General features: G+C 54.0%; 2 protein-coding genes across 9 annotated transcripts in view; one reads left to right on the top strand and one right to left on the bottom strand.

Moving 5' to 3' along the window:
* Nucleotides 1–258: 258 nt before the first annotated feature.
* BACE1 (beta-secretase 1) lies at nt 259–9,080 on the bottom strand. The gene is made up of 9 exons (XM_068659018.1): nt 8,678–9,080; nt 5,860–5,948; nt 5,469–5,685; nt 5,121–5,258; nt 4,862–4,996; nt 4,445–4,546; nt 4,181–4,330; nt 3,918–4,089; nt 259–3,804 (listed from the first exon to the last, which is right to left on the bottom strand). The coding sequence occupies exons 1-9, from the start codon at nt 8,936–8,938 to the stop codon at nt 3,563–3,565; spliced, it is 1,506 nt and encodes a 501-aa protein (XP_068515119.1). The 5' UTR covers nt 8,939–9,080; the 3' UTR covers nt 259–3,562.
* A 151-nt stretch (nt 9,081–9,231) lies between these two features.
* The window catches only part of CEP164 (centrosomal protein 164), a 44,005-nt gene continuing 25,954 nt past the window's right edge, over nt 9,232–27,282 (top strand). For 2 of the 8 annotated variants that reach the window (XM_068659003.1, XM_068658997.1), the window contains exons 1-12: nt 9,232–9,881; nt 10,233–10,325; nt 10,694–10,805; nt 11,240–11,450; nt 12,388–14,070; nt 16,496–16,654; nt 17,624–17,752; nt 18,147–18,221; nt 20,907–21,017; nt 23,380–23,820; nt 25,327–25,410; nt 27,041–27,124. In XM_068659003.1, coding sequence (XP_068515104.1) covers nt 10,244–10,325; nt 10,694–10,805; nt 11,240–11,450; nt 12,388–14,070; nt 16,496–16,654; nt 17,624–17,752; nt 18,147–18,221; nt 20,907–21,017; nt 23,380–23,820; nt 25,327–25,410; nt 27,041–27,124 — 3,171 coding nt within the window. In that variant the 5' untranslated portion in view covers nt 9,232–9,881; nt 10,233–10,243. The remainder of the gene's footprint in view (nt 9,882–10,232; nt 10,326–10,693; nt 10,806–11,239; nt 11,451–12,387; nt 14,071–16,495; nt 16,655–17,623; nt 17,753–18,146; nt 18,222–20,906; nt 21,018–23,379; nt 23,821–25,326; nt 25,411–27,040; nt 27,125–27,282) is intronic. The other 6 variants (XM_068658999.1, XM_068658998.1, XM_068659006.1 and 3 more) reach the window with 6 other exon arrangements.

Genomic DNA, 27,282 nt, shown 5'->3' with positions numbered 1-27,282 from the left:
CCTTACTGGGTTCCTTTCTAATGGGTGTTAAAGCCAAACCTCCTCGCTGGGGCTTCAGGGGCTGCTGTAACTCCCTCTCCCCCCCTAGCTGTGTGTATTCCTCCCCAGGGGCAGTGCTCCCCCCAGCTCCATGCTTCCCACAACCGTTCCCTTGGCAGGACGTCTCCCGTCACCCCCCCCCACGCCACATCCAGCTGGGGCTGCTTGTGCTCGGAACGGTTCCCCTCTGAGCAACAAACAGGTTCTAGGTGCAAAGTATTTTTGTCTTTCTTTTTTTTTTAATGTAATAATTTACCGTGTTAACATTCATTGTTCTTACACAGACGATAGGTTACAGAGTACTGGAGTCTACAGCGGCAGCCTGCGGTAGCCATCCCCATCCCTCCTCCCGCTGGGCAGAGTCCTGCACACGCTTTCACCTGGTGCTTCCTGGTGTAACTCCGGGTCCTGGGGAAGGAGCACTGGGGCGTGAACAAATTTGGCTGTGCTGCAGCTCAGGATAACCAACCAGTTGCAGATTCTACTTTTCCCTTTCCTGGCCTTTCTCCTAAAACACGGGCTGGGGCACCAACCCTTTCTCCATGGATTTAGGTGGGATCACAAGGTGCTCAGCACCACTTAAAATCTTGCACTTACTCTGTAGTGTTTTCTTTTCCTTTTTTTTTTTGCAGTCTGTAGCACAAATTCAGCTCTGCTAGAAGCAGCTTTGCCTCGAGGCTGGTCAGTGCAAGCACTGCCAGGGTACCTACGGCGTGCCTGAATTTGGCCACAGCCTGAATCTCTCTAGGCGTGCACACACACGCTTGTCAGCATGTTTTAAGGCAGTGGGCCACAACAGAGTCTCTGGGCTCCTGGGGAGGGTCCTGGGCAGGCACAGGGGTGTGGAGGTGTGTGTGCACTCTGCAATTGCATAACTTTGCCCTCACGCTGGAGCTGAATTGCTGCATGAGCGGAGTGTGGGAGCACAGCACAGGAACTGGGGGCTGTTCCCAGACCCAGCAAAGGGGGATGGTTTAGGGTGCGTGTAATGGGCTGTGGGGGCAGTTCCCAGGGTTGGGGCTGGGTTGCCTCTTCTGTGGTCTCCTACCTTGTTTTTTCTCCTGCCTTGCTCACGGGCTCCCTCCCTGCTTTTTTGAAGAAATTTAAGCAAAGGATTTCGTTAACAAGCTTGATCCCTGGTGATTACTGTAGGCTTGTAATGCTCCAGCCCTTGTCCCCGGCTGAACTCGGGGCTCAGCTCTGCCCAGGCCCCAGCACCACAGGTAGCTCTGACTTTCGCTTGTGGCTGAGCGTTGCCTGTTCAGTGAGCAAATCTCGCTGCTAAAAACAAAGCACCTTCATGGCTGAGGCTGAGAAGTGAGGAAACAGCGCTATCAGCTGCTCTGGGGAAGGGAGGAGGGGGCTGCAGGGGGGCTGTAACAGAGGAAGAAAGGGAGGGTTGTTCCTTCACTCCGTAAAGCCCTCCCTTTGCCGTATGAACAAGACGAGGGCAGAACTGCCTCCTCTGCCAAGTGTCCTCTCAGCTCAAGAACCACCGCACCGATCCAGCTGTGCCCTCCTGCACCCCTCCGTCCTTACCACCAGATCACTTACACACAGAACTTCCTCTGAACCCAACTCCAGGTCGCCTACGAGCTGTGAAGTGCTTCCATCCAAGCGTGCCGCTGCCCAGCAAGCCCCGGGCTTGGGTGGTGGCCAAGGCCCTAGGTTGTGCAGAGGGCTACAGGTATTTAAAAACAACAAAACAGGACCAAATCCCCTACCAGTGGGTTTGGAACAGTGGCTTTCGGCGCTAGAATTAAAAATATAGCTATATGTAAATATTGTACAGGTGAGAAGCGACCGCTACTGGTACCCCTGTGTGCAGCAGGGACCTGCTATATACACGCCGTGGTTCCGCGCAGCTGTACTACCAGTGACTTGCAGTGTAAAAAAAAAAAGAAAAACAAACCAAACAACCCCCTAAAATAATAAATACAACCACGTCTTTAAAAAACAATAACCGCTGCAGTCCCCAGAGCCACCTCCCGTTGCCCAAAGCTGCCGGGGGGGCTCGTGCCTTGAGAGCAGGAGCCCGGGTCCGAGCGTGGCTGATGCCAGGGCGCGAGCGCAGCAGCACGGGGCCGCCGCGGGTCCGGCCGGCTGGTGAGGCGAGGCAAGGCAGCAGCTGCAGGCGGGGGCCACCGAGCCCAGCCCCGGCCCCCCTATGGCTTTCAAACAGGCGAGTGGGCTTAGGGAAGGGGCCGGCGCCAGGCTGCAGCGCTCGGCTCCCTCCCAGCACTCGGTTTCTGCTTGTTCCAGGCTGTGCAGCGTGAGGGGAAAGCTCCTTCCTTCGTTCCCCGTGCAGTCCCAGGGCTGCGAAGCGCAGGGAGGAGAGGAGAGCCCCGCGGCCCGCAGCAGAGGCTGTTGTCCCCAGGCCCGGAGGGCAGCAGCCACCAGCTTCTACGTGGCAAATGCTGTCGGTGCTGGAATGGAGGTGAGGCAGGTCCCGGCCCCCAGAGGGTGGGAGGGCGGCTGCCAGTCCTGGAGGCAGCCGGGGCAGGGGGAGCAGAGCCTGGGGCCGGCAGCAGGGGGAGGACAGGGCAGGAGGGCAGGGCAATGCCACGGGAAATGTCAGAGCCAGCGGGGTACAGGAGAGCAGGATGGGAGCAGCCGCTAGGAGAGCGCCCTGCCTGCCTCCCTGCATCCCCGGGCAGCTCCAGGCTGGCACCGGGGGCGAGTTCCCAAAAGCCCAGGGCTGGGAGGGAGGCTCTGGAGATGCACTCGCTGGAGTCCAGCTCACAGGCGTCCCGGGGAGGGGAGCTGCGTGGGGAAGGCACAGCCACAGCGCACATGCACACGCGCACACATCGCTACACGGAGGGCCCAGGCCAGCAGCTTCCCTGCGGAGCAGGCTGAGGAGGGCAGGGACACGGGCTGGGGAAGGGGACAGGCATCAGCTGGACTCTATCACACTTGGCAGGCCTGGGCAGGACAGCGAGGGAGAGCCCAGCTCAGCCTTGTACCGGAGCAGAGAGCTGTACCCGGCCCTACCAGGGGCTGCAGGCTGACAGAGTCGCTGTGCTGTCACCCCCCAACTCCCACCCTGGTTCTGCAGGTCCCAGATAAAAGCAGCTGCAGCCTGGGGCTCCCGTGGCTGCCCTCGCACATGCTGCTTCCCCACAGGCTGCAAGCACACGCTGAACACGTGCTTGTGGCCAGCTACAGGTCAGCAAGGGGTGGCTGGTGTCAGGAACCAGGGCAGAGCCCTGGAGCACAGAGGGGGATCCTAATGTTAAAGGGATCAGATCTCCACCTGCTCCCCAAATGCTGCCCTAGGTGATGGTGACCCAGGGACACAAGGGCCTCGCCTCAAGGCTGGCCTGCTCCTGGCACTGGGTCACTCCTGGCCCGCTAGACCCAAAGGGCACAGCATCCCCTGGGGCCAGAAGGGCTTCGGCTGACTGTCTGAGCTCCCCACGCTGCTGTCCTGCCTCTGTTCTCCAGCCTTCAAAAAAGGACCTACCTCTCCTCACCCCACTACCTCACCTGCGGGCCCCGGGACTGCCCCCAAGCTCCGGTGTCACTTCAGCAAGGATATGTCATCGGCAAAGTCGTCGTGGTCCCGCCGCAGGCAGTGGAAGCAGCGCCACTGAAAGACCATGAGGCAGAGGGGCAGCATGAACAGGGCGCAGATGGCTGCCATGACGTAGGCGATGGTCATCAAGGTGGACTCATCCGTCTGCGGGATGTTGTAGCCGCAGTCCTCCATGTTGGAGTGCAGGTAGGGCCCCTCCACTGCGGCCGTCCGGAACTCGTCGTGCACTGCGGGCAGGAGAAGGCAGGGCTCTGCTCAGTGTGGGACTGCTGCACGTTCACACCCCTTCCCCCTAGCTCCCCTCTTCCCTCGTTCCCCTCTCCCTGCTTCCCCCCCTCACCGTGGCAGGCGCTGACAGCGAAGCCGATGCGCTTGCGGGCGCGGTCGAAGACCACGTAGAAGCCCTCCATGATGACAGCGCCCATGACGGTGCCGGTGGAGGACTGAGAGATGGCGAACTTGTAGCAGTCGTCCTGAGAGGTGGCCACATCCTCCACCGGCCGCAGGTATTGCTGCACCAAGAGAAGCTCTCAGCTCTGGCCCAGGGATGCAGGGGCAGGGCAGGGGCCGTGCCCACCCCGCACAGCCCGGCGCGGCGCTCACCTGGGGCAGGATGGTGATGCGGAAGGACTGGTTGGTGGCCTCCCCCATCAGGTAGAGGGACAGGACGGGGAAGATGTGCCAGGGCGTGGTGCCGACCTGCCAGCAAACCAGCTGCTCCCCCAGCCAGAAGCCGTCTGGGAATTTCTCCGTCTGCAGGAGGGGAAGGGGAGGTGAGCGGGCAGAGATGCTGGGGCTGGTGAGGGGCAGCCACCCCGCCCGCAGCACCACACCAAGGATGGGGCTGATTTTGGGGGCCACACTGACCGAGGAAGCTGTTTTGATGGATTTCACCGCAGCCTCGAACACCTTCTTTGGCAGCCGGAGGTTGGTGGTCCCGCTGTCCACGATACTCTTGTCGTAGTTGTACTGGGGGCAGCACGAGGAAGAGTGAGCCAGACCGAACGCCCCAGCCCAGCTCCTCTCCTCCCTCCCAGCACCCGACTGCTCTGCCTACCCCTGCACAGCTACCAAGGCTGGGCCAGGGCCAAGCTCTGCTCTCTGTGGCTCGAAGCCCAGGCTCTGGTCTCAAGCAGCCTGCTGCCCTCAGCCTCCTTCAGCAAGGAGCCACCGAACCACGGGCACCCCTGGCATTCGCTGCCCTGGGTGACTCGAGCCATAACCGAAGGACAAACGCCTCCAGCAGCAGCAGCACAAGCAGGGAGGTTCCCCCGTGCCCGTCACCTCTTTGCAGTCCATGTTCAGGTCCTGCCCGTTGACCTCCAGCCTGACGATGATCACCTCGTAGTACCACTCCTTGCGGATGGGTGTGTACCAGATGTCGCCCACATAGAGCGAGCGGTCGATGCCGCCGATGATCTGCGGTGGGGACAGAAAGGTGCTGCCACCACGGGTCACCATCTCCAGCCGGAGCACGTCCCACCCGGCCAGCCCTGCCCTCGGGGACAGCTGCCAGGCTGGCTCCTCGCTGCAGACCACTCACCATGCTGCCTCCCACTGCTGCCAGGGCCTCCGTCTCGTTGAGCGAGAAGCCCGCCCCGCAGAGCTGGAGGGAGAAGATGTTGGGCACCTGGGTTTGCTTCACCAGGGAGTCAAAGAAGGGCTCCAGGCTGTCGTCGGGCTGGCGGGAGGAGAAAAGCAGAGGCAGGGCGGGGATGCGTCAGTGCTGCCCCTCCTGCAGGGGCTCTGCATGCCTGGGGGAGGACACCCAGGAGCTGTCCTCTCGCTGGGACCCCAGGAATCACATCTCTGCACGCTGCTGAGCAGAGCTGGGCTCACGGTGGTGCAGGGGCAGCAGGGGCAGCAGGGCCCCGGCGTGCCCAGCACTCACCCGGGCGATCTCGGCGTAGGCCAGCCCCAGGATCCCTTCCCAGTTGGAGCCGTTGATGAAGAATTTGTCCGACTCGGTGATGGCGGCGATGTTGGCTCTGACGGTGACGTTGGGGCCGTGGGGGATGGTGACCAGGTCAGTGCCCAGCTCCCCTTCCCACTTGCCCTGCGTGTAGGGCACGTAGACGCCCTTCCGCAGGTCGCGGTAGGTGCTGGACCTGCAACGGTGGCAGAGAGCCAGAGTGAAAGCAGGGCAGGGGAGCTGAGGATGGCTGTGGATGGCTGGGCAGCTGCCCTGCAAGATGTGAGGCCACCAGCGGGGCTGGGTCACGGGCACAGGGAGCAGTGGCTGTGCTGTTTTCCCCCAGCCCCTGTCCCCGCAGCATACTCACAGCTGCCGCTGGTAGTATCTCCGGAGGAAGGGGTGCGGTGCAGCTCCCACGGCAAAGTTACTGCTCCCGGTGTCCACCAGGATGTTCAGCTGGAGAAGGAAGAGAGACGGGGAGCTCAGCACCGCCGCGGGACACAGGCTGCACCCAGCACCAAGCGATGCCCTCCCCTCCCCATCCCCACCCCACAGGGCTGCCATGCCCTGTGCCCCTCACCTGGGCAGCGAGCCTGGCTCTGCCCTCCTGCCCAGGGCATGCCCTGCTCGCCCCTGGCCACCAGGAAAGGCAGGGCTCTGTGCCTGCCCCCCGGGGGGCTGCGGGGGCAGCGCTGGGACAGGCTGAGGCCGTGCTGAAGGACGGCTCGGAGCAGTTGTGCAAGAGAGGGCTGGGTGCTGGAGCAGGAGCCGGTGGCAGCAGGTGCTGCACAGAGAGCAAACAGCGCCGGGCTCTGCGCAAACACCCTGAGCTCCCCTGGCCTTGGACCCTGCAACCGGCGCCGGGTACCCCCAGCTGGAGGGGGCAGCAGCAAAACGGGGTCCTCAGGCTCCCCCTGCCAGAAGCGGTTTGCTCACAAAGCTGGGGGAAGGGGTGCTCGTCCACAAGCCGCTGCAGATCGCTAATCAGCCCTCCATATGCTGAGCTCTGCTCCCGCTTCATTTCTGCCCTGGATTAGCAGCTCCCAGGCAGGCTTGGCAGGCGTCCCGCGGGGCCACGATCCCTGCCTGCGGCCCCCCTGCCCCCCGGGGGCACTGCTGGAGGGCACCGGGGAGCCCAAGGGCCCAACCCCAGGGGTTTGGGTCCCCAGCACAATCCCGGCCTTGGCCATGAGCTGTGGGGTCGGAGGGGAGAGGGAGGAGGGCAACGTGCTTGTGCTCACAGCACCGCTGCTGGGCTGCGGCCAGCAGAGTTGGTTCAGTGAAGCACAGACAACAGCACCCTGCACACAGCAAGCCCTGACATGTCCCAGCACCTCCAGCAGCCGTCCTGCACCCCGTGCTGCCCACGGACCCGCTCCGAGCCAGGCAGGCGTTTTGTCTGGGGGAACAGCAGCCCCAGGGAGGGCTCCGAGCATCAACGTCACCCTTCTGGTATCAGGTGAGCAGCCAGAGCAGCACCCCGGCCTTCCCCAGGCACCCTGTCACCCCACGGGTGGCTCTGTCTGAGCTTCCAGTAGCCACCTGCTCCATGCCTCACTCCTGCTCAGCTCCAGGGCACACGGGGAGGCGTTTCCCTGGAGAGACACCTGAGCTGACGCTGCAGGGAGAGAGTTTTGCTCTGGAGACTTCACCTTGCCAAGAACAAGGCTGGTGACGGGAAGCTGAGGGCACCTGCAGCCCCCCAGGACCCGCACGCACGTCCCCAGGCTCTGCCACACGCAGCTTTCTGTGCCTGGATGTGACAGCCCCTGCGGGCACCTCGGCAGCAGCATTTGTGGGGTCGCGGGGGGACAAGGCAGGCAGCTGTGGCTCCGAGCCTTTGCCATCTGTCCTGGAGCTGGCGCGGGTTGCTCTGCTCCCCCCTCTTCCAGGGCTCAGGGCTGCATCAGCCGGCGCTGGTGGCACGGGCACAAGCGTGGAGAGCACCCAACACACCAAGGGACGGGGGCAGTGAGCAATGCGTTGCTGAGAGAGGCCCTGCAGCCAACATTACAGCACGACAGGACGAAGGAGCTGCCTTGGTAGCAGCAGGATGGTGGAAAGGAAAGGCAAGGAGGGAGGTGGGCTGCACGTGGGCCTTTCAAGAGGACGCACGCACCCTCCTGGATAAACACACAGCGTGCTCCCCGGTTTCCTGCCTATGCACAAACCTTCCCTTTCAACTGAATCTCTTAATTCCATTAAAACGCCTGGAGGGATTTTGCTCCAGCACGCACGTGCGCACACCCCACATCCACGTCTGGAAGGAGGCCAAGGCGGGGAGATGCTGCCCAAACGGGTGGCTGTGTCAGAAATCCACCAGTGCCTGGAAACAGGTGGTTCTCGCTGAAATTATTTGGCAGCTGCGACACATGGCAGGATCCGGGCAAGAGCTCCAGTAGGGCTGGATGATGAAATCACGTTTAAAACTAGATTTCAGGAATAATCTCCTTCCTCCCTAAACGTACCCTGCCAGAGCAGAAAAACACATCCTAAAGAGCCATGGACGGCACGAAACCGCCTCGAGGGACCTGATCTCTGTGGGTGCTGTCCTGTGAGCGCTGTACGAGCCCCTCCAGCCAGGGGGAACTCTGCTCCTTCTGCTGCTTTTCCCCTTCTGTTCCCAGCAGACGCGCACTGGGAGCTCACCCCCAGCGCAAAAACGTGCTGGGCACCCGAGGAAGGAGGCAGAGCCCCGAGAGGTGCAGGCAGAGGAGCTGAGCCAGCCGCTATTCCCGAGCCTCCGTGGGCACGGGGAGCTCTGGCAGAGCCGTCCTGCGCCGTGGGCGGCAGGAGCAGGGCAGCTGGCCGTGCACTTGAGGAAATTTGCCCCCCTGCAGGCATTTCACCGGCACCCTGGGGGGTGACCTCGCTGCTGACGGCGGCGGGTGTGGGTGTCCAGCTGCAAAACCCCAGGATTTTACCCAAAACGGAGCGGAGGAGCTGGTTCCTCCGGCTGTGAGGCCGGCACACGGTGCTCAGCGCCCCTCCGGACCCCTGCACACCCCGCACACGGTGCGGGCCGGGCAGGGCCGGGCAGGGCGGCCCCCAGCACATGAAGGACGCTGAGAAACGAGCCCGGGGCTGACGGAGCCGGGGCTGAGCCCTGCGGGACCCCATCCCGGGGGGGATCCGAGCCCTGCTGGGGGCTTCGTGCGCGGGGGGGGGGGCGGCTGGGCCCTTACCTTCTGCGGGGGGCTGCCCACCGTCATCTCCACGTAGTAGCCCTGGCCGGATTTGCCCCGCAGGTTATCGATCATCTCCACGAAGCTCCCCCTCCGCTCGGCCGCCGCCGCCGCCTCGTCGTCGGGGGCCCGGCGAGCCCGGGGGCCGGGCGGCGGGGCCGAGCCCCCCCTGAGCGGCAGGCGGATGCGCGGCGGGGCCGGGCCGGCGGGCAGGGCGGCGGCGCCGAGGCACAGCAGCAGGCAGGGCCAGGCGGGAGCCATGGCGGCGCCCCCCCCCGCCTCACAACCGCCTCAGCGGGCCCGCAGCGCCCCGCGCCTCGGCCGGGCGGCCGCGCCGGGGCGGGCAGGCGGCGCGGGGCCGAGCGGGGCGCCGGGCATGGCGGAGCGACGCTCCCCGCCCCTGCGCCCGCCCGCCCAGCTCCGGCCGCCGTCGCCCCGCCCGCCGGCAGCCGGCGGAGGAGTTCCGGGCGCGGAGCGGAGCCGCCCGGCACGGCCCCGGGGAGCGCGGCCTGCGCCGGGCCTGCTCCGGGCCTAGGCCGGGCCGCGGGACCCCGGGCCCGGCGCCGCGTCGCCATGGCAACGCGCGGCGGCACCCCGCTTCGGCACGGACTACAGCTCCCGGCAGGCCCCGCGCGCGGCTCCCGCCCCGCCCGCGCTCCTCTCGGCCAATGGGACGCCGGGCGGCGCCCCGCGGGGACCAATGGCGCTCGGGAGGGGGCGGGACGCGCGGTTGCCAGGGGCAACGCGACCCGGATGCGGTTGCAGTGAGGGCCCGGGCGGCGGCGGGGCCTGGGACCGGCCCCGGTAACCACGGCAACCGCGGCCCCGGGCACCGGGCACCGGGTACCGGGACCCACGGGAACCCAGCCCCGGGAACCGGGTGCCGGTACCCCGCTAACCCGGCCCGGTGACCCCGGCCGCAGCCGGCCCCGGGGCTGCGGGCGGCCTGAGGGGGCCGCGGGGCCCTGAGGGGCCGGTAACGGGGGCAGGGGACGAGGGGGCTCAGCCCCGCTGTCCTCCCGCCCTCAGAAGCCGCGGGTCCCCCGGGGTTGGTGCTGCCCGGAGCCCCTTCCCCCCCGTCAGAACGGGGGCAGGAGTTTGAAGGGACAGGTCCTGGCCCTGCCCTGCTCCGCGTGTCCGAGCAGCGCACAGCCAGCAGGCGGGCTGCGTCCCCACTGCTGAATGAGGAGATAAAAAGCCAAAAGTAAGTGCAAGCGGCCTTTGCCTTTTGTAGGCGAGGCGTGGGAACACGCTGACAAGCAGCGTAACACCGTGCCCTGCCTGGTGCTGTGAATTGGCTTCTAGGCTGTGGTTTGCTCCCCGGTGCTTCAGCCGTGCCCCCCTGCCTTCCCCAAACCCCGCCAGTTCCAGCTGCCTGCCCCGTGTGCCCCCCATCTGCATCCGTGCTTGGCACCCCCAGCTCACCCCGTTCCCCTTCACAGCCCCAGTGCTGAGTTTCTTCTGGGGCTTTGCCGCTGTGTGACAAGGAAGTGTTGTTTCTGCCTGACTGCAGATGTCCGTTGTGATTTTGGGGTTGTTTCCTTCCTGCCGCCAGGTGCAGGAGCCATGGCAGGAGCTATGGTACGCATCGGAGACCAGCTCATCCTGGAAGAAGATTACGACGAGACGTACATCCCCAGCGAGCAAGGTAGCAGATGCTCGGCCTCCTGGGAGCTGCAGGAGGGGACTCAAGCTTGCCAAACCATTTCTAGGCCTATTAAGGAAATGGGAGCTGGGGAGAGCATGAGCCAAGAGGGCAGAAAGAAATGGAATTTCATGTAGAGTTGAGAAATGAGCTTTTTGATTGGCAAGGATATTTGACAGCTCGCAGCCTCCATCTCCCTGCTTCACCAGCCTGGTAGGACACTGACACACAGAACCATTTTGACAGCTTTGAGCAGTGTCCTTTCAGGATTGGGATTTCCCATTGTGTCCGTTGCTTTAGCTGAGGAAGTTGGCTTGGTTGTGTACTGCCTGGTGCAGTCCAGCTCCACAGATTCCCGTTCTGTTTCCTAGAAATCCAGGATTTTGCAAGGGACATCGGGATCGACCCTGAGAAGGAGCCGGAGCTGATGTGGCTGGCCAAGGAAGGCATTGTGGCCCCGTTACCGCCCGAGTGGAAGCCCTGGTGAGAGCTCTCTGTCAGGAGCTGCTTTGTAAGGTTGCTGGCCTCTCCTGGCCTCCCTGCTGAGCTGCCTGTTGGGGTGTCAGAGCAGGGCGCCAGGTGGGAAGTGAGGATAACACAGGCACTTCCTGGGGATGGGGGAGCTCAGTTCTTCCTGGGGCGGTGGAAGAAGAAGAAAGAGGGTGTGAGAAGTTGGATAAAGACGTGAGCAGTCTCCAGGAGAGCTGCTTCCCACACCAATGCCTCTGGGCTCTTGGAGACGTTGTGCTCCTGTTCACTGAATGCAGGGTGGTCACGTTACCCGGTAGGAATATTTTTAGAGCCTTCAGAAACCCTTGAATGAAGCCATGTCCTTGTGCAGAGCACAGAGCTGCTGCTTGTGCGCACAGAGCTGATGTGCTGGTCCTTCACGTTCTCACGCTGTGTTTACTGTGCAGCCAGCATATCACTGGTGATATCTACTACTTCAACTTTGCTAACGGCCAGTCCACGTGGGACCACCCCTGCGATGACCACTACAGAGAACTTGTCACTCAGGAGCGAAAGAAGCTGCTGGAACGCGGCGGTTTGAAAAAGAAAGAGAAGAAGAAGAAAGACAAGAAAGAAAAGAAAGACAAGAAGGAAAAGCAGGCACTGAAGCGACCCGCTGTAAGTAGGCCCTGCTGCCTGCAGCGGCTCTGGGGAGCAGCAGAAAGGCTGGCTGAGGATGAGTGGCTGTGAATTAGGGGGTGATGCTGTGCTGCTGCTGCTTTGGAACGGGAACAGCGATTGCTTGCTTGCTGGGTCACACACACACAGAAAACTTGGGAAGTTTTGGTTTAGGCGGGTACATCCTAGTGGCTGTGCCACAGCCCCATAATGTTATTGCTGAGAGGCAAGTGGGCCAAGGCGGCTGGCACCATTTGTAGCAGATATTGACTGTTCCTAAGGAAATTTAGACAAATAACCGAATATCCTAGTAATGCTAAGGTAGAGACTTTCCAGCTTAAAAGCATTAAAAACATTTTTTGTGTTAGACTTTGAACCTGAGCTTGGCTCTTGTTCATGACGTTCTGTCTTTTGGACAGGGAACAATTATTATCCTGCAATTGTGTGTGTGAGTGGAGGGAGGGGAGCTGGAAAACACTTGGAGTGCTGGAAAGATTTCTTTCTTTGAAGAAGACAATAAAAGGTGCCCATGCAGTGTCCATGCACACGCTGCTGTGCTATCCGGGCACTGAGCACACATTTAGATGTGAGAGGCTCTCCTGCTCTGCTTTTGGCAGCTGCAGACATAGCCAAATGCACTTTAGGTCCCAAGTGATGGCAATTCCTTCCTGCCTTCTGTTAGCCAGTCACAAGGTAAATATCAGTGGGGGAAGAGAGTGTTATTACTAAAGCATAGACATCTTCAACCCAGAAAACCTCAGGCCTTCGATTTGAGTATTTTCTATTATATGCAGACAGATTACTCTAAGTGCTCCAAAATTTGCACTCCGATTTATATATAAACCACTGCTAATATAGCTGTACTTTAAGTAAGGGTCATATATATACACTTACATGTAAAGTTTTAGTTGTTATTTGCTAATATTTATCTACTTAGGAAATGCAGCCAGGGATTCTTCCTTCGACACCCTTTTGTCAGATACCCTGTGCCATTCTGTCCCCTGGACAGGAGAGCCCCGAGCCAGAACCAGATAGCCAGATTAGGAATGAAGGCCTCTTTGACAAAGGCAAAGGGAGAGCATCGTGCGTAACGGATTTGTGGAGGCAGTTTGCAGACATGTGGCCAAACAACCCGCACCCTATCCTGGTATCAGAGTTCAGCAGGCCGTACCACACCTTAACTGATGCGGTGACAGTTTTAGAAAACGGCCCACCTTTTGGCAGCTTTGATGTAGACATCCACCAGGAGCAAGGTATACCTTTGGCAGTACAAGCATATCTTTGTTCCAGTTCTTCTGACTCACAGTCTGACGATGTAGAGGTGAGGCCAACAGTGCAACCTTTGCATGTGTTAAAGAAATCCTATTCGCAAGACTTTGAGAATGTTAAAACTCCACCAGAATCCCCTGAAGACAAAATCCCGCTCTTTGATGAAAAGCTGAAAGGAAAGCAGAAGATTAAAGACATGATGGATGACTGTGTCCGTAAATCTGATCATCCTTTCTCAGCTGGAGAGGATACAGGAACTGGTGGGGATGTGAGAAGAAGTCCGAGCTTATTGCAAGCCAGAGAAGAAAGATTTTACTGCAGGAACCCTGAAATGACTCCCTTTGATGCCAGTGCCACAAATGACTGGGGTTTGCAGGAGACAGTTGATGCTCCACACGCTCAAGAAGAGCTAAGCTCCCACAGCAAAGTATCTCAGAGCAGAAGTAAGAGAAGAGTTCAAGGTGGGGAGGTTTTGGCTCAAGCTAGCAACCTCTGCAAGAGCAATGAGAGCAGCAGCGGACCTGAGAGAGAGGGCTCAAAGCAAGTGGAGCTGACGAAACTAGAAGTAGATACAAAAGGAGACAGCGTGAATGTGGTGCTAGAGAGCCTACCCACGGCCCCTGAAGAGACTGTGAGAACACAACACTGCTTCCAAGGAACAGGTTCAAAGGGAGGAACTGATGTGGATCTGCATTCTGCAGTAAATCCTACATCAAAAGATGTTTTTTCATCTGCCAGTGATGGCTGTAACGATGACGAAAGAGGTGGTGTGATGTCAGAGTGTGATAGCAATGATTTGGACAGTTCTCAGAATGAGAATGCACCCCAGATACTGGGAGTGAGCCATCAATTCTCCTCCCTACACAGTGAGTCTGAGAGACCAAAGGACGTGTACTCTGTCACAGAAGAGCCTGTGCTGCCTCCTCCCGTCCTGGGATCGTCCCCGTCTCAGATATTGAGTGCTGCCGAGAAGTCAGAGAGAGAGGGTAGCTCCAAGGACGTGAAACTGTGCCACACATTGCAGGAATGTGAAGAAGGTGCCAGCCCAGAACCTGAACGTGTTAGTTTTTTGGTGGATTCATGTGGGAAATGCACAGCCCAGGAGGCTAACAGTGCTGGAGTGCAAACAGAAGTGAAGGAAGAACATGGCAGGACAGGTCAAGCTCCCGGAGCACAGGGAGATAAGGTCCCAGAAGAACTGCAGGTTCCCCCTGAGAATCTCCGTCAGAGGGCTGACTGCCAGGGAAGCACCAGTCTCTGCCAGCACGTGGAAGTGGAGACGACCCAAACCAGCCAAACTGCTGAGAATTGCAGCAAAATAGAGGTTGGTGAAGGAGCAGGGAGGAACGAGGTAGGACTAAATCCTTTGTGCTGGCACTTCTGTTGTAAACATTTCTGGAGAGCTGAGAGGGAAATCTTGATTTGTAGCTAACTTTCAGGAGCAAAGGGCGAAAGCAGACTGCTGGAAGTTATATAAGGAAATGTGACATTTGTTAGAGTGATTTTCCTAAAGCTCAAGGGCTAGGATGAAAAATCCTTTGTTCACAGTCCTCCTTGCATGGCAAACACTGTAAAATTTACATCATGAATTAATTGTGTATTAGGACAGGTGCCTTCTGCACTAAAAAGGAGGTGATGGGCAGAAATCAAATGGGATTGCAATATTGAACACAAAATCATCTTTAATCATGGCACTAACACCCTTTGTAGGAAGCACAACATAAACTCAATCTTTTCCTTGTAAATCCCACAATCTAAATTGAGAGTGAAATAAGTTATTTTTTAGCCTAATTTTGCTCACTGAATCTCAAGGCCCAGAGCGAGTGAGTTGGTTAAAGCAATACAGAAGCTGTAAATCAAAGCCAGGTCTCCCACGTACACATCCAGTAACTTGACAAATGGTCTTTGTTCCCTCTTAAATGAGAAAAACAGGAAAAAGTTTAAATGAATTAGCTTTCCTTAAAGAGAAGGATTATTTCCAGTGGTTACAAGCGGTTGATTTGCAGGCAGGTGCAGTGGAACTGAGCACAATGTAGTCCTTGGACCACTGGTGCCGTGGTCTTACGACCCCAAGATGGCTAAAGGTGTGATGGACCATCTATAAACATAACTTTCTCCTTCTGTGAATACCAAGGACCCCCAAAAAGCTGTTAGGAGTGGTGCTGCCAGTGTCAAGAGAGCTGTGCCTACTGTGTGCTCTCTCAGCACATGCTCTCAGGAGCTCTCTCAGCACTTACTGGTGCTGTACACTAATGCCATGGAAGATGTTCTGCACCAAGCCTCCTCGTCACTGGAAGAACGCTCCAGGTTGTTTTGTCTTTGTCAAGAAGTAATTTCCTCAAGTTAATAAAACTTAACAAATCTCTTGTTCTGAAAACAACTCCCCGCCCAAACCAACAACCACCACCACCAAACCCCCTGAAACAAACAAAAACCTAAAACCTCAAAACAACAACAAAAAACCCCAACCCTGGAAGGTCACTGTGTAGTGGTAATGAACTGCTTTGCTCTCCTATTGCAGGTACCCATCTGTGCCTCCACCAAATTGCTAGCTTAGGTTTCTAATTAACAGTACGTGCTAGTGCTCAGTTAGCTGATAGTAACTCTGCCTATAAATACAGATAAACTGCAGATTATCCTCCAAGTTTTAATTAGCCCAGTGGAAGTGAGTTTATCTTTGCTGAAGGACAGCTAACTTCTACTGCTCTACACACATAGTTAATGGCCATCTGGTAGGAAATAATGAGTTACGCCCAGAATATGTAATTTGTTCTGTTACCATTGATGTGGCAGTGACTTGGTGGAAGAGAGATCGGTATACATTCATCTCTCTCCCCATCCCTCAGCGTGCAAGTGAATTAACTCTGTTTTCTGTCTGTAATTTCATATTAACACAGAGTACAGGAACTGTGATTTATGAATAAGCATGTGCTCTGCTGAAGGAACAGCACTTGGCTGTACTGGCAAGCTACAGATAAAATCCTAGCGTAGCCTTCCTTCTAGTTTAACCTGCGCAGTGTATCAAAGGCGAGACTTCTTGGGTGGGGAATTCCACAAAGTAAAACAGAACAGTCCCGCTTCTCGGTGAAGATAGCTCGAAATGTCAAGCTTGCATTGTTCAGAGGTGAGGATGCTGGGTGGCTCCCGGGGCTCTTGCTGTGCTTTGAAAGGTAAAGATGTATTCAGGAGGTTCTTACTGATGTGCTGCCACAGAACTGCTTTCTACTTTCAGCAGTGGTGGAAAAAGTGCACTTCCACTGGTGTGAGGTAAGGAAGCAGCCCAGGTTTCTGTCTGGAGATGGTAATTGCAGCGTGTGGGGTGTAGGGAACTTTCTGCTGCCTGGGGCTTCTCCTTCACAGTGCAGAGTAGCAAGGCAAAGCAGGAAGGGAAGCTGCCGAGGTTGCCTAGGATGGTGTGAGGTATCAGCCTCTCCCAGAGGGTGCTGTGTTTGGTTGCATGCAGGTGTGGGAGTTACTGTGGCTGTTGTTGTTCTCTTGCTTCCATTTTGGAGTAATGTCTGCTTCTTTTCCGGATGGCCGTGCTGCTGTAAGGTGAATCGCAGCGTTCAGATGGGTCTGTGGAGGACAAAACATATGAGTCAGTCAAGCTGCTATTCCCCACGCATGGCATGTGCTGCCTGTTGTTTGGTGTTAGCTCGAGGGCAGTTCCTTGGGGCATAGGTTGGGTGTTAGCAGACAGTGTTTGCACGGGGGAGTGCCCTTGTTCTGAAACGAGTGCCAACTGCGAGCCCACGCTCTCCTCTCGCACCCTCTAGTCTTCAAGATCCCCGCTAGCACCTGTGCAGGCTCCGTTGGGGAACCTCGCTCCGCTGCGTGGCCCCGTGGCTTCTCCAGCTGGCATCCTTCGTGGTTCACTGAACTCGGACGTGGGAAGCTCTGTGGACTCCAGTCTTGCAGCCAGAGGAGAAACTCGGGTAAGATTCTGTCTTTGGAAATATGCCCAGAAAAGCAGGCTCCGCAAGAGGTCACGGGCTTGGCAATACATAGAGGTTTAAAAGGCAGTGTTTGTGACCTCTCCTCGGTTTTGAAATACTTCTGACTGTTTTAAAAAACAAACAAACAAAACCTTCCCCAACTCGCACCATATTGCTTGTTTTTCTGCTAATTCTAAGGAGCCCAGTGCCAATTTTTGTATGGTTAGCAGCTTTAAAGAAAGGACATTTTCAGTTACTGTTGAAATGCTGTTAAGTTCATTTTAGGTGATCTTTAATTTCTATCCAAATGAAGCATGGCATACAGTACAGATGACGTAATCTAAAAAATAAAATTTCCACTCTCCTGTCTAATGAGAAAGGAATTGAAAGAACATTTTCTGGTTAAAAATAAGACTTACAATCACATTGATTGTTTATAGAATGTGCTCTTCAGGATAAAAAATCAAGAATGCTTTATGTAGTAATTTTTTAATTTCAAGGATAAATCAAATAATATACTTGCAAAACATTATTCAAACTAACATCTTCACTGAAGGTTTCTTTTGCTGACTTGATTGTCACTGGCGAGTGCAAACATTTTATTTCATTGTGTTCACTCTGTGTAACTATCTGTATGCCACTTTCTACCTTCAACAAAGCGATCCAAACAAAACATCTGCTACAGTTGGTCTTGACTGAATCACTGTTTGGAGGCACAGGAAGATTTCGCATATGTTCTCTGGGAGACTCTTTTTTTGTAACAGGAAAGAGCAACCTCCTAAAGAATGTCACCTCCTAGCTGGCTGTGGCTCTGAAAAATAAGGGTAGCAGTGTAATCCTGAGCAAGTTCTCAGAATTCAAAAACTTCTTGCCATCGGCAGCTTTCTAAGTCCAGTGGGTTTCAGTGGGTTTGTATCTCCCCTGTTGCTTTGCCTGTCCCCTGACTTCCCTTTCTTTTTGACTTCGCAGCCTGCAGAGCCCTGTAAGCCCACTGGCCAGACCACGAAGTTGCTGGGACTGGTCTGTGAAGACAAGAGCTCTCTAAACACAGTACCTTTAGATAACAAGAGAAATGAAGAGGAAGAAAGCGAGAATGAGGTAGTTTGTGTATTGATTCTTAATACGTGTCAGTAACTGTAGTGCATGAAGCCTCACAGCATGAAAGACTGTGATGCTACCCCCAGTAAGAGCTGACTGACCGTGGTCATTCAGTTTAACTTTAGGCCTTAATTTGCACTGCACTTCCTGTGTGTGTCGCTTGGTTGCCAAAAAGCATCTTATCTTTTTTCTCCTTGTGCTCTCTATAAATCAACATCTGCCACAATGCATTTCTAAGATTAATTGACCATAGGCTTATTGCTGTCGTGTGTTGCTGTGGCTCTGCTCCCTTATTTCCACTAATTGTGAACTCTCAAGTTCCTTCGGTGTGGCCTATGGGATTGCAGAGATCAGAACTCAATTTCAACCATTTTCTTTCTTTGAATACATTTAGAGTCTCCGTGGGACAAGACTGTTCAAAAACCTGCACATGGATGTCAGTGCCTTGGGAGGCAGCTTTGAATCTGAGGTAAGAAAGGCAATGTGAAACAGGCATGTAAAACTGCCCAGGTAGAAGAGGAGCTATGACAGTGCACTGCCCACGTATGGGCTGCAGGAAAGGTGCCCAGTGAATGTAATTCACAAGAATTAATAGCCTGGAGAAGCCAGAAATAGGCTGTAGAGGGGCAAGGTGTGGGTATCAGAAGGCAGACTTGTGCTTGAAGGAGAATGCTTCCAGTCTGAGAGATGGTATTTGAGTTGGCTGCACGTTTGCACAAGGAGGAGTTTTAATTATTTCTGAATGAAGAAAGAGAAAAACTTCAAGCCACATAGGTGTGATGGGCAAGACAGAAATCAGCTCTTCCAAGGAAGGGCAGAAAGGAGAGGGTCTCGAATCTGAGTGGCACCACTGTACCTGTTGTGGGAGAAAGGATTGATGAGGAAGAGGCATGATTTGTTTCCTCATTGCTTTTTTCAGTTGGTGTAGAAGGAAGGCTCATCCTCTGCTGAAATTGCAGTGGTCTCATTTAGAGAGAGAGAAGATGGGAATTTAGTCTGGAAACACCATCCTCGCATTCTCATCCAATTCCACAAGAATCTCTTAGGTTCTTCATTGTGGACTGGATATGGCCTCTTTTTTTTTTTTTCTGGTAATGTGAAACCTGTTTTCTATTTTGCATGCTGATAAATTCCATTGCTCAGGCTCAGAGCATCAGCAATGAGTTCAGTACATGTGTTGCCTTGTGCAGACATCTTGCTTTCCCTGCGGGTGTGCATTCTTTGCCAGCACTTTCTTAGCAGTGATCAGGCTTAAGATGACAAAGGGACAATGTGAAGTGCGTTGCAAGCAGCTCTAGTGATTCAGCCTGTTTGTGCTGACATTAATCCTCTCTTACCACTTTGAAAATTCTGTTTCAGTATCTGAAAGGCAAATTAATTTCTCTTAAAACATTTTCGGTATTTCCCTCACCCTTTTCACAGTATACAAAAAAATCAAGCTGTAAAATACTTTGGAGAACCTATTGAACAGCGCCGGGCAACAACTGCAAAGGTTTCTGTTAAAGTGGATGTAAAAAAAGGCTCAACTCTCTCATATCCAAACAACAAGATGCCTGTTGGAGCCCAATTTGTCACTGAAATGTTAATGTGTCCAGGAGCAAAGAGCTGTCCTGGCATTTCAGTGACGTGGTGGGGCTTCAGGAATCTATTATAAAATGGCAATTGCTGCCCAGCAGCCAGGCTCTGTCTCAAAAGCTAGTAAATCAGATTGGTGATACCTCAGTCCTGATAAAATATTAGTGTCCCAGTGAAAAAACATCATTCACTTGTAGCTCCATGAGATGGCAGTAGAAAAACACTCTTACGAGAGAGCCCTCAGCCTGCATCCCAAACCATTCTCCAGCTTCTTTTCAAAATGGAGAGAAGGAAGGAATTCATAAAACAAGCCCTACAGAAAGTAAATCTAAGAAGTAATGGGATGAAAAAAGCTGATTTTGTGTAGTCTGTGGATCGGTGCTGAACATCCATATTCAAAAGAAGTATGTGAGGGTTTAATGACTTACTGAGATGCAAGGATGGTGGGTAAAAGTAGAGGCTGCGCTGAATATGGCACAACTGTGTGGAAGAGCGGAAGCACAGACGGACAGAAATGCTACCACTTTAAGTAGCCTCTTGTGGAGCAAGGAGTAATTTAGCTGGGGAAAAAACACTGAAAATAAAACCCAAGGCAGATGCTGGAGAACTTGAGGAGTGCGGTTTATATGTAACGGCTCGCATGTCCTCTTAGAAAGAGGGCCTCCTCTAAGGCTTGGTTTGCTTGGCTGTCCATGGGGTTAGTTCTCACCTGAACCCAGCTTTCATGCCTCCTGATTTCTGGTGATGGAATAGTTGCTGCAGATGTGCAAGAGTGCCATTAAAATGTGAAAGAACTCTGGGAACTGCTGAAAGGGGCAAGCAGAGGAAAAGACCTGGAAGCATCTCACTATGGGTGCCTGGAGAGAGGGTCCAGTGACAGCAGAAGTGATCCGCAAACTGCAGAGCTTGCAGCTTGGGAAGCTTTGGTACTCTGCCTTCTGTACAGGTCAATCTCTGGGTAAACAGTTGGAGTCAAGGGGTTCCTTTATGTGGTGGGGAATTAACATGCAAAGCTCTCTTACCAGATGGAAACGTGTGAAAGAGAGCAGTCTCTGTAAGTAAACACTGCACAATACAGCATGCATCTCGGTGCAGAGATGTATGTGCAGGAGGCAGCATTGCTGGCTCCAAGGCAATTAAGACATCCATAAGGCATCAGTGCAGTGATGACTAGTTAAGGGGGAGGAATGGCTGGTGTGTTCATAGCCTTGCTCTCTCCTGTCCTGGGAAAGCCTGGTGAAGAACTGCTGTAGTAAGTCAGCAGTTCTCACTCCTGGGAAGTAAAGCAAGCCTTGATCTGGGAAGAGTCTGGTGCGGTCTGAACAGCAAGTCCACTGCGCGGGCCAGCAGTAAAGCAGCACCTTTGTGCAGGCTGCTAATGAGAGTGTGATGTGTGGGAATCCGAGGCTGTGAGCCCCTGAGTACAGGCTGGAAAGCTCTTCAGCTGGAGAGGTTTCCACTGTCTGGGTGCACTCAGTAGTGAACAACCAGGGTGCTGGCTTCTCAGGGCTGGATGACCCTAGCAGTGCAGAAAGGTGGTGTGTGAATAAATGCTAGCAAGTGTTACCCCACCCATTAGGAGACCAGCAAAGCGGAGGAGGAGGACTTTGGCAGCCGCTTAGCTGATGTCCCTGAAGCTCGCCTCCAGCACCAGAGGAGTCCCGCAGAGGAAGCTGGCAGTCTGAGAGAGGTGACGAGTGGCTCTCTGGCATCACGGGCCCGCTTGCATGATGTCATTGAGCTTTGCATGCCGTAGGCAGCTTCCAGTGTTGTGGTGTGGATCTCATAGCTGCTTGGCTTGTTTCTTTTGCTGGTTAAAGTATGATGTGTATGGAGAGGGGTGCAAACAGAAAGAACAAATGCTTCCCAGATGAGGTCTGCCAGAGCTATCCCACTCTGTACTTCTCTGCCTGAGAACATCCCAAAAGCAGGAAGCACGTTCAGCTTTCAAAGGAGTTCTGTATGCACTATGAGTATTTGTCTTTTTTTCCCCTCTTTAGAGATAGAAATATGAAGGTTTTTGTTGTAATCTCTCATGTTCAAGCTGTTACACAGGATGACTGTGCCGCTTTGGATTTTCCTGAGATGAGTAGGATTCAGTTTTGGTGTCTGCTGTTTGTACTGGTTGTTTGTCTCTGAATTGGATGCCTTTCTAAAAGCCAGTCCCCATGTGTTTTTTTGTTTTCCTCCACTTATGCTGATCACTTGAAGTCTGGAAGCAATATATTTGATAGGGAGAAATTTCATATTTTTTAGTGTCACTCTGCTACAGGTAAAATGTGTTACAGCTTGTGAAAAGATCAGCTAAAGCCAATTATAGCCTGGCTGACTCTTCCTAGCTCTGAAATCCATAGAAAATCCACCGTCTATTTTTGACACGAGGAAAACCTCCCTCCCCTTCCACCTGTGTATCTGATTCTCCAGAAGGGGGAACTGTGTGAGTTGCACTAGTGATCATTAAGGCGTAATGCTAACAAAAGTCTTGTCTGCATCTGTCCTTAAAATAGGGTTCTGCCAGCTAAAGAGATTACTCTGGGATATTCTAGTGACTGAGGTATATTTGCCTGGAGAGGAATCTCTTTGTGCACACAGTATTAATGGACACATCAGCATGTTGTCCCATGTACCCCTCAAAGGGAAATACCCGTTTCCTGTTTTTAAGCCTAAGAATCCTGGCTGGTCTCATCTGGCATATCTTTTTTTTGGGCGTTGTCAGGTGTCCTGGGAGAAGGCTTTCATAAAAACTCTAAGCCAAGCTATCCAAAGGGGAGCCCAATCAGTGACTGGTTCTTCCAGACATGCTTATCCCCAGATAAAATGAAGCATAGCAAAGATGGGCTGACTGGAGGATCACTACAGAGATGGCAGCTGCATACAAATTTGGCTGCGTTCTGGACCAAAGGCGTTATCAAGGCCTTTGGAGAGCTTCATGTGGCTGGCTAGTGATTCAGTGGTGTTTGTGAACCTTCCCTAACCAGGCACTGGGCTGGAAACAGGCCGTAAGCTTTCATTTATTACTTGGCAAATTGCAGGTGAGTCTCTGAACTGTAGTTTTTTTGGAAAGTATCCAGTGATTTGATTTCTCTGTCCTCCCCTCTGGTTTGATTGATGATTCTCTCAGCCCTGAGAAGGTCTCGCAGACAAATGACATGTCCAAGACATCCCCTCGGTTTGCCGCAGCTCCGTGTTTAAAACTGACAGCATTCCAGTTGCACTTTGATAAAAATACATCGTTAAAATATGCAGTCTGTGTATGGTACACGCTGTACACAGGATGCAGCTAATGTTTGACAAGACACCACAGCATTAATAAAACAGCGAGAAAATAGGAAGTGCTAGCAGTTTTGTTTGCATACTGATGAGGGAACCTTTTCCTGCTTCCTCCTGGCTATCACGCTTTTTATTGTCAGTTCTGTGGGCCTCCCCACTGCTGGCAGAGGCAGCCAAACCTTTGGGTGACTAAGCTCTTCCTTGGGATTGTTTTTTCCAGGGCCAGTGGCTTCTGCCATTTCTTAGTCTAGAACAGTAGCTGGTCCTGGTCTTGTTCTGAGCTCAGAGTGGCAGCTTAAATCAGGGCCTGTCCGTAAGTTTGTGCCTCTGGAAGGTGGGGTGGCTGCATCCTGCCTACCCTTCTCTAGTTATTTCAGGCAGAAGTGAAACATCTGGTGATTCTCCTGCAAGCTTCTATCTCTTGCTGAACAGACTCAGTGTAAAAGCATGGATGAGCCTACTGCAGAGCATTTGAGGTGCTCCCATGGACTGATCCCTGCAACAGGCACTGCTAGCGCTGAGTCCCCATGAATACAAAAACAACAGAGTAAAAAAAATAATAGTCTCAACCCCAGGAAAAGAGTGGGTTTATCTTACCCTTCCTTTCCTTTGAGATGGACTGTATGAAATTAAGTCAAGTTGGTCTTGTTGAAGTCACCCAAAGCTTTGTGATTTTTTTGCTTCTTGCTGTAGGAGAACCCATACTATTTTCACCCTAGCTTTTTCCCAGAGAAGGGGTTAAAGAATGTTGTAGCTGTAATCGTGTTTGACTTGCTGCCTAGAAGGAGTCTTTAAAATCAAGACATGCTGAAGAAGGGCATGAGTCTTCCTTGGATGCCGATGATGCATGCCCTGCAACGCCGATTAAAGTCCTTTCCGGAGATGCTGACAGCAGCCTTTCTGGCCAGAACAAAGAGGATTCTGATGGGAAACTTGCTGGGAATGAACCACCAGCCGAGAAAGATGCTGAGGTGGAAGGTGACGTCTCGGCAGCTGATGAGCTGCCACGGTCTCTGGAGGAACGGAGAGCACCAGGGACAGATGTGCCCGGCAGTCCTGTGCAACCCAGAGCTGCATCTCCAGCTGCTGAAGCTGCTGAGGCAGATCAGCTGGCAAGCCTGGCTGTCACCGTTGACACCGTGTCTGTTGATGAAAATATAGTAAATGAAATGAGGGAAGAAGCAGCTGATCTGAAAACAGACAGCAGGCTGGATGCTGGCAAAGTAAGAGACCTGCCTGCACGGATTGGGTTTGGTGTGGAATCTGCTGTGGCTGTTCCCGTTGCTTTGTAAGGCCTCGATTCAGGGAAGCACTTGGAACACTCACTCATCTTCTGTTAAGTCAGCATAAGTGCTTCCCTAATCAGCAGCCTGTTCCTGGGGGGGCACGAGTGCTCTGAATTCCCAGATCGGCAACTTTAGTACTGAGCTAGGAAATATTCTTCTGTGCATACACAAAGTGCTGTCCAAAGCAACTGACAGGCAAAAATCCTGGACGGGGCTGTGTGTTTCAAGTCTTAGAGGAGAAATAAGTCTCAGCTTTCAGTGCTGCCATCTGTACTAAGCAAGCAGGTTTTATAATGAAGTTCACACCAAGCCCAGCTGTCCGTGCTGCTTTGTTTCTCTCCTTCTGTTGTTTCTCTCAGCTTATGTAGAGACAGGGCGAACGTGTAAAGCGAGCTGCCAGTTGTGGTGTGTACAGCTCCACGCGAGGATGCTGAGAGGGAAGCGTGAGGTCAGTGTGGGGAAGGACTGCGGGACTGCACCTGGGGGCTGGCTCCAGAGCCGCAGCTCAAGCCTGGAGCCTTCCTTCCAGCCCGTGCACTGCTTCTGTGATGCTGCCTGGGAGGGGAATGGGCAGGCAGCTGGCTGCAGCGGGCTGCAGTGAGGTGCTGTCTGTGCAGGCTCCGGCAGGAGGTGGGCTGCAGGTGGGGAAACGGCCTGGGGGGTCAGGTGCACACCTTCCAGGTTTGTTCAGTGCCATGCAGAGGTGTTAACGTGAGACCTGATAGATGATGTCTCTGCAATCCCATTTTCCTCCAGCTAATTTTGATGACTTATCTCGTTCCATTGGTGGGTGATGTCTAAGAAATGATAAGCTGTAAAACTGAGCCTAAAAAAAACATGCTCTGTCCTGAAGAGCTTAAAGCTGAAATCTTTGCTTTTATAAGCACCATCTGCATGCTGCCTTTACATTTCTGGGTGGTTGTGCTGAAGTCAGCAGCACGGCTTGGGTGCTAATGGTGAACAGCTCTGTATTGTTTCACGATGCCTGGGAACACAGGAGTCCTCGCTGCACGGGGCACAGCACAGCAAGGTGTTGGACTAATAAAGTCACGGAAGAAGCTTGCTGCTGTTCTGTGCTTCACAGGCTCACTTGGTGGAATGGGGAGTTCTTAGAGCTGGGGAGATTCTCGTAGAAGGATCAGGACCATAAGCCTTTTATCAGGGATATTTGAAGAGCACTTCTTTGCCCTCCCCAGTCCCATCCTCTGCACCTGTCCTCCCTCCCCAGTCCTTTCTCTGTGGTGTTTCGTGATTGTTTTGTGGGTCACACCCTTGGTCTTTCCTAAGACGTTCAGTCACCTCAGACACATGATGTTTTTCTTCCTTGTGGCGTACAGAGACCAGATTTGTCTTCCGAGTATCATTTGTCTTCTTTTAGTTGGAAATGCCTAAATGAAGCAGCAGAGCTAACACCTGCAGGCCATAATGCATGTCTCCTTTCAGCTTTCAAAGGCATCCGAGACCAGTGAATGTGTGGAGGACTTGCAGGCTTCCAACCGCTCAGACCACGAGCTGATTCAGCATATGGTGAGTCGCCAAAAGTCCCTCGTCCCTTGGGCATGGGCTCTGCATTCCCTGGGAACGTGCAGCCAGTGTGAGATCACGGCCATCTCCTGCTCTCACTGCCCTGACTCCCTGCTAGGCAGTGACATTACAGCTGTGGCACAGGCCACCAATGTCATCCTTTGGTATTCTGGGGGGGTTCTTGAGATACTGAACCACAGTTGTGCTTAGCTAATTCCTGAGCAAGCACAGGCTTTATTGGATGAATGACTTGAGCAAGAACTGCCTGTGTTCGGACAGCGGTGTTGGCAGAACCAGCTCTCACTCTCAAACCTCCTCTTACTCCATGGCTATGCTTCCCAGGGAGAAGCCAGCCCCAGGTCAGGCACTCAGAAGTATTCACAGGTCTGCTCTGTGAGGTCCTGACATGGGTATTCTCGTGGTGGGGAGGCTGTGGCGCTTCCACGGCCAGGTGTGATGACAGGCTTTTACCTGGGGGGAGCAGAGATTGCAGAGAAGTGCAGGTTCGTTCTGCGGGTGAGGTAATATCCCTGCAAAAGTAGGTCACTCATAGCTGGGACTCCACTCAGATAATTGCAGAATGGAAAATAATAAGCAATATAAAATCATGCTGTAAGGGACTAACCAGCTTGTGCTATTGGAAGTGTGTATGGCTGGGGGACCTGGCTTCCGAGTGTCCCAAAGGGAGACCGTGCAGGAGGGTAGCCCTGGGGTGGGGGTGAAGTGCCCATCAGCATCTCTTTGTCTCTACAGGAAGCTGCCGCTGCCATCTGCCACTGGGAGCAGAGGCAGCATGGCCAGAAAATGGCTGAGAATATCATTATTTACCAGTGTTTGTGCACGCCTGTGCTGGCAAGTGGCTGCTGCATCAAACGATGCCTTCTCTAGTGCTTGCTTGTGGGCGTGTGTACACACACACACAGTGTCTGCAGCCAGGTGCACGGACCCACAGTTTCAGGAGAGCTATACGAGTGACCAGCCTGTGGGCAACTTGCAGGAGCTGGCTTTTAGGGGAAAAAATAATCTCAGAAAATCTGCAACAATATTGGAAATTGGGTCGGGGGCCGAGGGGGGAGATCTGTTGCTGGCTGTAGACGTGCTGCGTGTCACCCTGCCTGCTGTGACCTGTGGCATGAGGAGTGCATGGCGTGGCGTGGCAGAGCTCACTGCCCTGCAGCAATTCCAGGATGTCCTTGCGTGGAATTGCAGCCCCCTGGCATCACAAGGAGAATTTCCTCCAGGGCCGTCAGTGAAAAGAGCCTCGCTGCAGCAAGTGCCACTGCCCCACCTGTCATCCCTGCAGCTCTGGGTAAACCATGGTGTCTGCCTGTGCCCCTGCAGCATGGGAAGCAGAAAACCCAGCTTGCTGCTGGTCAAGCCCCTACCAGAACCATCTGACTGCAGGACAGATATGATCTGTTCTTGGATGCAGGCCTGAGTCTTGCTGAAGCCATCTCCTGTGTCCTGTAAACCTTTGGAATTGTACTAGCACTAGATATTTGAACTGACTTGCTGTCAGTGGAATGATGAGCATGGATTCCAAACTGTGTTTGGATTTTATTCTAATCTCTCAGGAGCTCTGGCGAAACCAGTGCATGCTTGTCAGACACCGATCCTTTTCTTTCTCCTTCAGGACTTGGCTTTCCAGAGTCGGTTTTCGGAGCAGGTATTGGATGTGGGTGTTCTGTCTCCTGTTTTAGACAGCCCCGTGTGCAAGGTAAGTGCTTTACATGTGATGAGGGACCAATCTCTGAACAAGCAGGTTAAAATACTGCTTTGTGGTGTACTAAGCACAGGATGAAGCTATCGGCACAAGGTTTTGAGGCAAACAGGAGAGAGATGTTAAGCACCCTGCCTTTGGGGCAGGGATTGGAG

This window comes from Anas acuta, chromosome 23 (genome assembly GCF_963932015.1).
Source record: "Anas acuta chromosome 23, bAnaAcu1.1, whole genome shotgun sequence".
Taxonomy (NCBI): domain Eukaryota; kingdom Metazoa; phylum Chordata; class Aves; order Anseriformes; family Anatidae; genus Anas; species Anas acuta.
The sequence above is the reverse complement of the archived record's forward strand: the minus strand, read 5'-3'. Positions and strand labels throughout refer to the sequence as shown.

Coding starts and splice junctions, on each gene's coding strand:
- BACE1 (XM_068659018.1), bottom strand. CDS start 8,938: ATGGCTCCCGCCTGGCCCTGCCTGCTGCTGTGCCTCGGCGCCGCCGCC. Junction 5,686..5,859: donor AGATACTACCAGCGGCAGCT/GTGAGTATGCTG, acceptor CCACCGTTGCAG/GTCCAGCACCTACCGCGACC. Junction 3,805..3,917: donor CGCTGTCAGCGCCTGCCACG/GTGAGGGGGGGA, acceptor TCCTGCCCGCAG/TGCACGACGAGTTCCGGACG.